Below are 14,129 nucleotides of genomic sequence, written 5' to 3' on the forward strand. Positions count from 1 at the left end.
GTTTTGTTTTTTGCAGGGTTCATGAAAGCCAGAGTTTAAAATGCTGTCACTTGGGATCTATGTATATGCAGACACAAGCACACACAGACATATAAATGCAGACACACATAAAACATAGGCACAGATAGAGATGCAGAGATACATTCATGCACAAACACATTCCCTTGGAAGCACAGATACCTAGGCACTGATAGACATACACACAGACATTCACACAGAGATACATTCATGCACACACACATTCATTCAGACACACACACACATAGACAGACAGACATTCACACACACACACATTTGTACCCACATTCACACAGACACCCACACATTCATACATCCACACACATCCACACGCAGACATTCATGCACACACAGGTGTTCGTACATATACCCAGAGACATTCATATATACACGCAGACGGTCGTACGCTTACGCACACAGACATTCATACCCACACGTTTCATACACAGACACACAGACCCTCACACCCATATGCACACAGGCATTCATACGCACCCGGCTGTTCATACACACATACATTTGTACACGTCCACACAGCCACCCACACACTCATACACAGACATCCACACAGACGTTCAGATCCCCCCCCCCGACATTCAGCCACACACATTTGTACACCCCCACGCAGACATCCTCACACACAGACATTTACACACACACACACACACGGCATGAAAACACCCAACCGAGACAGGTTCACAGACAGGCTGTATGCAAACACTAACCCCACCATAACAACATCATACCTCCAGGAACGAATAATTTATCAGCGTGCAGCTCGGAGGCCAACGCAGTAGGCTGTTGCACCCCCCCACCCCCCCCCCCGCGCCCCCCGCAGCACAGTCCCTGTGTGTCTCTCTCCTCCCTCTCCCTTCCCTGGGCTGGTTGCGTCAGTCCCCAGCTGCCTGACGTGCCCGGCCTGGGAGGGAGCTGTCCAGAGGCTCGTGGTGCTGAAACTGCCGCAGCACTGGCCAGCCCCTTTTCTCCTCCTCCTTCTCCTCCTTCTCCTCCTCCTCCTCCTCCTGCTGCTGCTGCTGCTCCAGGAGCTGTTGGGTTCCCAGACACACTTTCCACCCAACCAACATCTTTTCGCCTCTTTTTCTTCCCAAATGGTCTACTGAAAGCGGTCGGCAATCTAGGCGGGGGGAGCCAAAGGCTGGGGCAGCCTGAATTCTTGCCTTTACTCCCTCCTTCCTCTTTCCTTTTTTCTTAATTTCCCCCCCCCCAGGGGGGAGGGGAGGAGAGAGACCCACGTTACGCCCCCCCTCCCCTCCTCAGAGCCCCCATTTGCCCTGCACACACGCCTCCTTCCCCATTGCATCCAAGGGAGGTAGCAACAGCAGCATCATCACTGCAAGCCGGATGGGAGAGCTGAGAGGAGGCTGATGAGAGAGGCAGTTCGCTGCTGCCAACACGGTAGGAGCTGCAGGCAAAATAACCCATGCGTCCCCGTGTGTCTGGCGCATTGTGTTTCATCAGAGGTTCTTAGACGGGGAGGAGAATTTTTTTTTTTTTTTTGCCAGAGAGACTTGCCATGGTTGAATGTCAATGCCAGTGAGAGAGAGGACAACAGCCGGAGGAGGAGGAGAGAAGGGGAGGGAAATGAAGCTGGGCTTGGTGGCGGGGAAAAGGAAGGAGCCTTGCCCTGTACAGCCAAAGGAGATTCCTGCAGTTGCAGGGAGAATCGTCCCTGCCATCCTCCATGCAGGCTGTGCCGGCTGCCAATGCGTTTGATGACGTCCCTGTTTGGTGAAAGGGGAAAGGAGACGTGACCATGTAAGATCCACCTTTGCCTGGTCAATTACATGCAAAGACTAGATCCCATTTCTACGGGATTTTAGCCCAGGGGAGTAACAGCTGGGCAAGTACTAAGCTCCCCCCTCCCGCGCCAATTGCCATATTTGTGAGTGCGGTCCAGACAGCTGCTGGAGTGGCGGAGGTAAAATAAAACACAACCAAATGCTTTGGGGGATAAACTCATTGGATGCTAATCGCGTCTCGCAGGACTTTTAATATTTATCATGAAACATTTTGAAAACAACAGCAACATTTGAATGAGCCGGTGAGGACAGTGTTTCAGACGTAGGGTGTTTTCACCCCCGTCCCCCCAAAATAATGTGAAGGACCTTTTGTCAGCGAAGGCAGTTTTGATCACGAGAAGAACAAAACCCAGTTTTGCATTTTATTAGCCGGCTGTGTCTCCCGTCTGATGCCACATCCTCTTGTACCATTTCAAATAACTCTGCTGCTAACAGTCAGAAGCAAAAGGAAATCCTTGACATGCCAAATACTGTTGCAAGAACCATATTTCCCTCCTTTCTCCACAGCCGCTGGAGAGACCCGACCCCGTTCGTTACAGGTGCAGGAGTTAAGACTTTCCAGGAGCCCCCGCGTTTCTCTGAACCCCCCCCCCCCAGGCCCCCGCGGAGGGTTTACTTCTAACACCGGATTATTTCGAAACAAACTTGTGGAATTTGTCCAGTTAAAAACAAAAAAAAGGCGGGGGGAGGGGAGGGGAGGGGCAGAGATAATTTTTTATCCTTATTAATGATCAGCGGGTTGCGGTGAATTTTAACCAGCTCTTCCTCCAGATCCATTTTTTATTATTATTATTATGAATAATAATTATTGTTTTTAAAGAAAGAAAAACGACCCAACATTTTGGGGTGGGGAGCGGGAAGGGAGACACCAGCCAAGCAGCCCCCCTGGCTCCTGGGCTCCCCCCGGCTGGCTCCTCTTTCCCGCCCGTCCCTGCCTGGACGGGGAAGGCTCATGTTCACACCAGCCGGCGTGCTCGGCTTCGGGGGCCGCCGCTGCGGATTGCGGAGCCCGACCCAGATGTCGCGCCACCCGAGCCTCCTCAAGTGCCGCTGCCGCAGGCTGTTCAATGACCTGAAAGTCTTCCTGCTCCGGAGACCCCCCGCGCCCCCTCCGCCCTCGCCCCCGCTCCCCATGAACAGCGGAGCCCCCCGCCCCGGCGCGCAGGCGGCCGGCCGCAGCCCCCTGCCCGCGCTGCCGGGGGGCCGAGGGGGAGCCTGGAGGGCGCCGGCCGCCGGCGGGGGCGGCCCGGCCAGCCCGCCCGAGGAGGAGGGGAGCAGCCCGGCCGGCGAGCCCCCCACGTCCACCATGAGCAGCGCGTCCTCGGAGGACTTCTGCAAAGGGAAGGCGGAGGACAGGTACTCGCTGGGCAGCAGCCTGGACAGCGGCATGAGGACCCCGCTCTGCAGGATCTGCTTCCAGGGGCCCGAGCAGGTGAGCGAGCCTGGGGGGGGGGGAGACAACTTCCTAGCCAGGCGCTGGGGCTGGAGTCCTGTGTGTGTGTGTGTCCCTGACCCCCCCCCCGCAGCGCTCCTCGCTGCTCCCCGGTAAGCTGGGTTTGCTCTTTGGAGAAGGGTGGTGCGGATTTTCTCCTGGGCTGTGAGCCTGGGGCGAAAGGGGTGTTTTGGAAGGGTCTGAGCTGGAGCTGCTCTGCCTTGGAAGCTTTGTGCAGGCAGGGGAAAGGCGGAGACACACACTAGCCGCCACAGGCCAGTGTGCCCGCCAAGGGACTGCCCCATACACAGCTGCTCACCTGGAGAAACACAAAGGCACACCCAGAGACGGGCACAGACACAGCGCACACATGCAAGGCCGCAGAACTCAGGGCCACAAACACAAACAGCCACACATGCCCACACCAACGCCCACGCAGACGAGGCACCAAAAGACAGACATAACTCACAGCCCACTATGCACAGACACAATACACAGACAGGCCCAGAGCCACGCTATGAAAAGACTTTGTTTTACTGCATGGACATAACGGTGATACCTTGACAAAGGTTTGGAAAAGGAGCGCAGCTTAACTCAGTCTAGTTCAGGTTCTCATTCACTGGATTTGGGGCCAGATGCAATTTTGAAGGTGGCAGCAATGTTCTGAGTGCTAATTATTTACGGTTTCTTTACTTGGTTTTTGAGGTGTGGCCCTGATACATACATATCAACTTTGTTTAATGACATTGTGAACATTTAAAAACCTAGATGCCCAGATGTTGCATTTGAGTTATATCAGAATATCCCCAGGCATACTGGATAACTCTTTGATTTGTCTCTGGATTGGCAAGTGGTACTTTTGTTGATTTTGTGGTTTGCAGCTTGGCCTAGGACTTTTTAAAAGAGAAATGTCAGGTCTGGGGCCATGGCCTGAAGGCTTCCCTACAGAGTCAGAGAGAATATTTTATATATTGGGTAAAACTTTGAATGTCATGGCTTTATCTGTGCTAGAAGGATTGTGTATAATCAAAGTCTCACCTTAACTTCTCCTTAATTAAAGGTTTCAGAGTAACAGCCGTGTTAGTCTGTATCCACAAAAAGAAAAGGAGGACTTGTTCGTCTCTAAGGTGCCACAAGTACTCCTTTTCTTTTTCCTTAATTAAAAATACCCTTCAATATTTGAAAGATGCCTGGATCTGTTTAATTACTCCACCACTATCTATAAATGGATAATGACTCAAAGAACACCCAGAGGAAAATTATAGGAAAAGATCTCCATTGCATTAAATCCTATTAGGGTTTAACAGTCACTTCCAAGACTTAAAACTAAAACAGCAAAGTTGACATTCATTACACAGGAGCAGTTTTAAGGGGCAGATGGTTAGAGAGCAATGACTTCCTAGAGATTACTTAGTAGAGATGTCCTGAGCCATTTTATACTGCATGGCAGGAATTCTCAAACTTTTTTTGACAGTGTGGACGTCTTAATAAAGAGATTATTTGTCTGCCTGCGGACATCTCCCCCCTCCCCCCATTTGCAATCATATAAAATCCCTGGGGCAACAACAGCAATTGCTTATGAGGAAAAGTGACAGTAAGAAAGTATGAAATGCATTGTTAGCTTTTTAAAACACAATTTAGTGGCTGTAAATACACAGCAGGAATCAACACCACGTGACCAGGCAGCTCCCCGTGGAATGCTACCAAATAGTCTGCAGATTATCCTGCACCCCCGCCCACAGTTTCAAAACCGCTATTGGTCAGGACTACGCTAAACTTTGAATAAAGCAACGGAGCGAGATTATACGTGCTAAGAGTGCGACCTAAAAACATTCCTTGGGACAGGTTAATAGTAGGCCAAAGAAGTTTCTCTCCACCAAAATGTCTAGGGTGCTGCACAATATGGGAAAAAATACACGGTAATCAAAAATAAAATGTGACATTTTTTTCACACCATTTTCTCCAAACTACAAATGATTAAAAGTAGATCAAGTATTTTAGCCTAGTACGTTTGGTGCATTTAGTATATGGGCAAAATTCACACTTAGTCTAAAACAGTTAAACGCAGCAGGAAAGATTACAGACCTGAGGCTTGATCCTTCAGCCCTAACATGCAAGTAGCCTTGACTCACCAGAATAGTCTCACTGACTGCCATGTAAGCTCTACTCGCATGAGTTGCAGGATCTGGCTGTAAGGCAAAGATCTTTGGGTCTGTAAGATGGTAGATCAAAACCGAAATTCAGTTAAACCAGATTTTGCCCCATTCTCTGCTTCCTATTTTGGTAGCTCTGCCTCTGGTATAGTAACCCAGTGCCATGTGGCTGTGCTTAGGGTGAAAGTATTGTGATCCATGTCCTGCCACACCTAGTAAAGGCGCCAGCATCTTGCATCCTCTGGTGGTACGCTCATTTGTGTCTCTCATAAGTAGGATGTTCGGCGTTGAGGGGACCTGACCCATCCCAGTGTACGTCCCTATCTTTCCTGAAGATTAGTTATGTTCCTACAGCAACCCATCTGCATAGCACAGTCCGGCAGAATGAGCCCTCTCCATACCTATAGGTCTCTTAGATCAGAGTTGGAGGGCCAATGGGACATAGCCCTTTGGAATGGCTTATGTATTTGATTGATAGCTGAAGATGCACTTTTCACAACATGCTTTTAGAGGAGTAAAAAAAAAAAAAAAACATATCACTCACCGTTTCCAGAGGCAGTTTATGTCTGGCTTATTTTATTTTTTTCATCTCTTTTAAAAGCAGCACAGTTGAAGATATGTTCAGCTAGCTGCCTGTATATTTTAGCTTTTTACACCTTTATAGTACTATCTACACTACTGATCATTCTGCCCAGACTCAGGAAAGGTGACGTCTGTGAGGCTCTTGTTTGTGTGTGTGAGCAAATAGATTCTAAGTAGAGTAAAAAGCCAGGTGACTGGCTACTTTGGGGAACAGGAATCCTTTAAAATAATTGGATGCTTATTTTTACACTTCAAAATCTATGTTGCATTTTAAATGTGAGGCTATTTGCTGACCATCAGCCAGTCTATCAAAGGGAAAAAGTGAGCAGATGTGACCTGCAGGTAATAAAGTTCTGTCACTACTCTCTCCTTTTGCTTCTCAAATCCTCTGACTTTGTTATAATAAGGCTACTTAGGGCTGGAGTCTGCCATCTTTACACCTTATTCTACAAGTAATCTCATTTTCTTCAGTGGGATTACTTGTGGAGTAAGGCACGGTTCATTATGAATGAGATTATCAGAATGTGGCCCATATTTATTGGGCCAAATCCTGAAGTTTTTAACCCAGAGCCAGGTTCTAACCCCAGTTTCACCGGTATAAATTCAGACTAACTCTTTGAAGTCAATGGAGATACTCCGGAGTTGTACCAGTATGACTGAGATCTGAGCTGGCTCCTCTGTTTTTATTCAGTCCTTATTCTGTTAAAACTCCCCTTGGGCCAAATCCTGAGGCCTTATCCAGTTTTTGTTCAGTCTTGATTCAGGTAAACACCTATTGATTTGCCTGTATAACAACTCAGCAAGGTTCTTTCAAGATTTGGCCTCTTAGAGCTACAACAGTGATGAACGCACATGATATTATACCAACCTTGCATGTAATTTTACCAGCCTGGGCACAAAATTTAATTGCCAGGTGACAAATGATGACAATGATCAAAATGAACAAAAATCTGAAGCCAGCTGCCCTAGAGAGGAATGGGCAAATAGACTTTTGCGAGGCTGCTTTACGCTTTATGGTTTGTTGGGAACAAAATCATCATTATAAATGGACTTTTAGGCATTCTAGGCCTATTTACACAAAGTTATGGTGAGACTCCAAAAGATGTTTTAATCCCATTTTTATTTTCTTTGTTTAAATATGACAACACCAACAAAGTTCCTTACTAATCTGGCTTCTCAAGTAGGTTTTATGCAACATCTAATGCAAAACAAAGTCTGTGGGGATTTTCACTTTAAATTTACGATGGTCCAACGTGTGAGAGGCCTCAGGCACTGAGTTACTTGTATCTTAAGCTCCTTGTGCGGTTGTGGTTCTTATGTATAAGCTGATTGTTTTATTTAAAACTATGTTGAGGGAATTTAGTAAGGAGAAAAGCTCTTTATTGTAAAAATGTTTTGATACTTGATGGTTAGTTGAAAGCAACCACTAATACAAAGAAAAGCGTGGATTAGATGACCAGGTGAATAAAATGTCAAAGTAACAAATTCTGATCCTGGAAGGGGACTGTTTATTATAACCAAGGCTAGCTGTCAGAACAGGTGATTGCTTTTACTGAAAGGTATGGCTTAAATTGTAAAATTTATCAGGCCGGCTTCTGATCTTGGCTATTCCATCAACTTTCAGGGAGTTATTCTGATTTTCACTGGTTTAACTGAGTAGAGACTCTGGGCCATTGCATCAATTAATTTTGAAGCTGTGAACCACAAAATGTGAGCATGAGGGGTAGCGGGTGGGAGGGAAGGGTCTTTGCATATTTTCTTCTGTTTTGCTTTATGTGCTCTGTTTTGCAGAGCATTGCCTGGCTCACTGGCAAAATTCTCCCAGAGATAGAAACTAAAGATGAGCTTCACTGTGACAAATGTTCCTCGATGTTTCATAGGTGTGGATCTAAACTGGAGGCAAGCCAAGCAGGCCAGCAAAAAAATGTGGATAGAATAAAAAGCCTCATTCAAATCAGTGGGTTGTGTGATTGCACATGTAACAGTGGGTAAACAATCCCCCTGTGGTTAGAGTCCCAATTTTGGTGCTCATTATAAAGAAAGGAACATCATTAGAAAGAAAATCAAACCTATATCAGACTTGGAAATCAGTGTGGTTTCTTACAAATGGTCCTGCAAATGATTCATGGCTACATATATTTTCTAGCTGGCACTCTCCACTTGTTTATCTTTTCTCAGCTTAGTTGTACTTTGTGCTTCTTCCAGGGAAAGTGCTTTAGAGAGAGAGAAAGAGATTTGAAAAGTAAATAGAAATGAGACTGGGGTTGGCTAAGTGGGATTGAAGAACAGGATATGGACTCTTTCACGTCTAGGCGAGTAGTAGGAATTTAGGTCAGTACTGATTAGAGATGGTCTGAAAGTGGAACACTGTATCCAGCCCCCCTGGATTTCAGGGCAGTTTGGATTCAGATCAAATGGTTAACACAAGAACAAGGGGACAGTCAATGCAATTAAAAGGTGGGAAATTAAAAAGTGATAAAAGGAATTTTTTTTCACATAATGGGTGACTAAACTGTGGAACTCACGACCACAGGAAGTCACTGAGGCCAAGAATGTAACAAGATTCAAATAGGGATTGGGCAATAGAGTTATCATAATGAATAATAACATTCTAGGAAGGAATATTAAACTTTGTGAAGGAGCAGAGAAAGCACTGTTTTCTAACTTTGTGCTGAAAGTGACCCAAACATCTGTGTTTTGGTAGCTAATGTGTTGAGTCATATAACCACAGTGTTCCCAGCTCGGGTCTCCAGTCCATATTCTTTTCATCTGCGTGTTTCTACATGATTCATTTTCTTGGTGGTAACAAGAGTAATATTCCCTGGAAAAGAGCCATTTCTGTTCAAATGAAGCTTAGGGTTGTTGGCATCATCTATCTGGATTTGGGTTTGTGGATTTAGACTCCCAGAAGTCAGAGATGGAAAAGATTTCTTGGGTCATCCAGTTCATATCTCTGCCCTTCAGGATCTGCTCTGCAGCTCTGCTCCTGCCCTTACACCTGATCATTATCATCAATTGCCTGGAATAACTGTACCTGTCCCAGGGTGAACTCCCAAATTCCTTGCTTGGGCAGAATTCCCTTTGGTTTCATTGGGAGTTCTGCCTGAGTAAGAGCCAAATATAAACTGAAAAGAGTTCAGAATTTGACCTTAGTTTAGGGTTAGACCCTGTTTCTCTTGACTTCAGTGGCAGCTGGATCAATCTCCAGATCAGGAATGGGCAACTGGTGGCCCAGGACTGCGTTTGGCCTGCCAGGTCATTTCATTTGGCCCGCTCAGAGGCGATGGTGAAAATATTCTTTGTTGGGGCTGAGCAGGTGCATAGATACCAGTGGGCCTAGCACCCAGGCCCACCTAAATCGGAGCACCAAGCACAGTGCTCAGAGTGAAGGAGATTGCAGGGGGCATGAAGTGGAGCCTGGGACTGGGAGCAGGAGCCATTGTGCCATGTTGCAGTGCCAGCCATTGGCTCAACAACCTCTCCATCAGACATGCAGGGGAGGGGATCTGCTCTACACCACCTGGCTCCGGCTACTGCCTTCCCATTGGCTCCTAGCTCCCACAGCCAATCTGACTGTGGCCAGCCACACCCTGGCTGCGGGCAGGTTGGGACACACCTCTGCCAATGGGGAGGCAGTAACCAGAGCTGAGTGGCGTGATGGCAGAGCCCCTCCCCTGCTCACATGATGAAGGGGTGGCCAGGCAAAAGTTGAGTGGTGTTGCCACTGGCGCATGGGGTTTTGCTGCTCCCAGTCTCTGCCTCTGCTCTTTTCCCCTATGGACACAGGCTCTGCCATGCACCGGGCTCTCCATGGACACAGGCTCTGGCTCTGTCCCACACAACTCAGCTCTTGTTACTTCCTTTCCATTGGCTCTGCTGGGGGGCGGAGGGGGGAAGAACCTGATTGGCTTTCAGCTCTGAAACAATCAGCTAATGGTGGCGGGGGGCAGTAAGTGGAGCTGGGTGGCGTGGGGCAGAGTTGGCGTCCAGGTTGATGGGGAAGACTGCGCCAGCTCAAGCTTAAAAGTTGTTCTTCTCTGTGGCCCACCAAAGGGTTTTAGTGGATTTTGTGGCCCTCTATACCCTTAAAGTTGCCCACCCCTGCTCTGGATAGTCAGCGCCCTTGTAGCAGGGACCTGATCATGCATGTTTATTACCATGCTATGCATAGCTGTGGTCTCCTATAAATAGTAGAAACGGAAATTTGTCAAGTTGACTTTTAAATGCCCTAGGTGACAGGGCTTCCATGTTCTCAGGCTGCTGAGACCTTGGAGCCTATCCCTTTGCTTGTGATGCCCATAGCTACCTTCATCAGTAAATCGGCAATCTTTGTTCTCCTTCACCTTCCCACACACAGAAGGTCAGCTAGGAACTTGTCTGTGTTTATGTCACTGCACTTGGACAGACATTTCAAGCCATGATTAACACGAGAATGGCCGCACTGGATCAGTCCAATGGTCCGTCCAGCCCAGTATCATGTCTTCCAACAGTGGCCAGTACCAGAGGATTCAGAGGGAATGAACCGACCAGGGCAATTATTGAGTGATCCATCCCCTGTTGTCCCAGCTTCTAGCAGGTAGAGGTTTAGGGACACGCAGAGCATGGGGTTGCATCTCTGCCCATCTTGGCTAAGAGCCATTGATGGACCTCTCCTCCAGGAGCTTCTCTCATTCTTTGGTGAACCCAGTTACAGTTCTGGCCATCACAATGCCCTGGGCAACAAGTTCCGCAGGTTGCACTTGTGGTTGATGTCAGTTAGTGACAGCACAAAACATGTTGCTCAAGTTGTTTGCATCTATATCTTCCTTGTTTGTTATTTTTAGCAAGATGTCACCTTCTCCTTGCAATGTTCACTTAGTACAACTGATATGTAATTGCATTTCATCCTTCTGTCAAGTGTCTGCCGATTCTCGTGAAGAGGCACGCGGCTTCATAGCTTTTTGCCTCTGCTGATGCTTGCACTGCTCCACTCAAGGATGGCCCTGGTCTAGGAGTAATGCACTTGGCTCTGACAACAGTAGTGTGAGTCATAACAGTTAAAGTACATGAAATTATATTCCCCGAAGCGTTCACAGTGCATGCTACACAAAGTCTTTGAAATGTGTGCATAAAGCTTGCATTTTTATCCTGGTGCAGGGGCAAGGGGCTAGGACCAAGTCCTGCCGGCTATAAAGTGCCTCCAGAAGGATGCTGCACACCCATAATGGCTTCACGGGGAGGTTAAGGTGCTTGGTATCTCAAGGTTTTGTCCTTAGAAAGCTGCTGTTGCTTGACTGGTTCCTGACAATTCCCTGGATCTCTACGCAATTTCTATCCTCTTTGAGGTCTTGGTGGCTTTTGACGCTGATTAGCATACACCCCTCTTGAAATGGCTTACACCTGTCTTGAAATGGCCTGTCCCTCGTCTCCCCATCCCTGGATTTTGTGGCTCCTTCCTCTTCTCCTCTCCGATTGCTCCTCCACTGGGGTCGCACAACACAGTTCCTTCTTTGATGCCTTCCTCTTCTCCCTTGACACTGTCTCAGAGTGATCTCATCCAGTCACACGGTTTCTTTAGGCCAGTGATTCACAGATCTGCCTTTCTGCTCTTGGCCTGCCTCCCTCCAGGCAGTCCCACACCTGGAGGACTGCTGGCTTCTGGACATCTCCTTGGATGTCTTGCCATCAGCTTAAACTGAACGGGGCCAGAACGGAACTCTTGATTTGTCCTCCCCTACTCTCTTTCCTCTCCCTTTCTTTAGCACTGTTGACAGCTCTTCCATCCTCTCAGTCACTCAGGCCATTAACCTGAGTATCATCTTCATCTCCCTCTTTCTTGCCCACCCCTCCAGGCTTTTTCCTACTCTATTTCTTTCCTTCCTGTCCAGACAATCAGAATGCTTGTCCAGATCCTCCTCATCTCCTGTCTTGATTACTGAGACCTCCTCCTCTCCAGCTTCCCTAACACTTACATCACCCAGCTCTGGTCCATTCAAAACACAGCTATTACGATCATCTTCCTTGCCCATCACTCTGATGGCACCACCCCCCAATGCTGAATCTGTCCACTGGCTCTCCCCATCTTTCACCACATCAAGTTCAAACAGCTCTGCTTTTCCCTTCTTGTCCATTCTTATTTCTTATCACTTCCTCCTACACAGCCCCAATTATCCCAGCTTTGTCTGCCTGTTTGTCAGTGTCTCACACAAATATCTCTGTGCTTAATAAGACATACGGTCTCTGTGGCATGCATCCCAGTATTAAAGAGAAGGATGCCTGGAGAGCACAGGGCAGAACTCTTGGGCTGCATTTAATGCCTCCCGTGGATTGCAAACCTTGATCCTGTCCTGGATCTACACTTCAAGACAAAAGGTTTCATGTATAGCAGAACTCCTATTTTATGAACTAATCAGGGAGTGAGGAGTTCATAAAATCAAAAAGTTCAAAAAAAATGAACATCTCGAAATGACAGTAGGTGTGGTGCATAAGTTACAGTTCACCACATTGCTTTCTTCTTGTCCTTTAAACCCCTGCAAAGCAGATTCCAATGCACTGAAGGAATCAGAATATGAAGGGAAATTGATTTGTTCTTCATTGACATCACTTTTGTTATATGATTTTTTTTTTATCCCATCGGGGAAAAATAGTTTGTACAACTGGCTGTTCGTAAGATTGGTGTCTGTAAAATCAAGGTTCTCCTTAGCTTAGGGAAATATTTTGCAGGATATGTTCTGAGGTAATGGGCCATGCTTAACAACAGCAGCAGCAAAAAAGACACACTAGTTTGTAGAACTTTAAAAAATATATCATTTGCCTAAAATCTCCACTTTGGGTTGGGTATTACCATAAATTAAAGGATACTGTCTGATCTTTTTGTCAATTTCACTTTCAATGTTTACTCATGTTAAGGATGTATATTCATGGAGATGTTCAGTTCCACAGGGAGCTTACTTGGAGGAATTGCAGGGAAAGTCACACTCTAAGTATAAAGGAGGAAGTGACATTTTGGGTCCATCTTTCACTCCCTTCTAGACTTCACTGGGGCTTTCTTATAATGGATTTGCACAAGGGGCAGAGTTAAGGCTATGTGTACTTCTGACTGCCATGCAGGTTTTGTTTTAATTCTGCAGTAGCGTCTAGAGGCTTCAATCAGAGATTAGGGTCTAGCACGCAAGGCACCGTACAAACAAATGAAGCAAAGACAATTCCTGCCTCGAGTGAAGTGCAGGACTAATCAGCCTCAACAGTTTCTTAATACAATTTTCTTGATGGCATTTCCCAGGGTTTTCTTGATAAAGGAAAAATCATTCAAAATCGGGATCTCTTTGGCCAGCTGTCAGTTGCACATCGTGTCCCATGCAATTGATGAGGTCTGTGGGCAGCAGTTGGTGCCAGGGCACCGGTCTCAGCAGCTGGAGAGACAGTTCACAGGAGGCTCTGGTGTAAACACAAAGCCCTCTCTGTTGCTGAGCTCTTCACCTGTGAGTCCGAGGGCTGCGGCGTGCATGCCTTCGGAAGCCCTACACCCATGCGAGTAGAGCCCAGATCCGTTTGCACCGGCTCCAGCAAGCTTCTCTTGGCCAGGTGTCAGATTAGTAAAAAAAAAAAAGGAGGGGGTGGTTCTGCTACTGTCTCAGACTCTACCCACAATTCAAGCCTCACCCAGTTGTGCCATAAGAATATCTTCAAATCCTTACGCTATGGAAGAGTTAACCAGGTTGGGATTTAAATGGTCATCATTAGGCTTCAGAGTTGACACCTGATTGACATAAATGGGGACAGCTCTCATTTCACATTGCCTGGAGCCTTGGGCTGACATCACGGCATCAGTCTATGGTTTGAAGATTTTTCTTCACAACCATGAGGGCTAAGAACAGAATTTCTAGTAAATGAAATCTTAGATTTGATAGCACAAGATGAAGCCTGCAAATAATAGCCGTGGTTTGTTGGTTTGCCGCAAGCCAGCCCAACTGGAACCAGTTTGCAGGCCCCCCCATAAGCACTTCCTCATTGGCATTCTCCCCAGGTTTATATTCTGCCACTTCCACAGGTCTCCGAAAATGTGCAAGAGGATAGCTTCTCTCCTTCCCTTCCTGCTGGCTTCCTAAAGTCTGCAGGAACAGATCTCCTCTCTGGCCTCTCCTG

General features: G+C 47.1%; 1 protein-coding gene across 1 annotated transcript in view; it reads left to right on the forward strand.

The window, feature by feature from the left end:
• Positions 1 to 2,790: 2,790 nt before the first annotated feature.
• The window catches only part of MARCHF4 (membrane associated ring-CH-type finger 4), a 160,023-nt gene continuing 148,684 nt past the window's right edge, over positions 2,791 to 14,129 (forward strand). The window contains exon 1 of the mRNA XM_077830359.1: positions 2,791 to 3,270. Within this exon, the coding sequence (XP_077686485.1) occupies positions 2,791 to 3,270 (480 nt within the window). The remainder of the gene's footprint in view (positions 3,271 to 14,129) is intronic.

The sequence above is a fragment of the Eretmochelys imbricata genome, chromosome 11, assembly GCF_965152235.1.
Source record: "Eretmochelys imbricata isolate rEreImb1 chromosome 11, rEreImb1.hap1, whole genome shotgun sequence".
Taxonomy (NCBI): domain Eukaryota; kingdom Metazoa; phylum Chordata; order Testudines; family Cheloniidae; genus Eretmochelys; species Eretmochelys imbricata.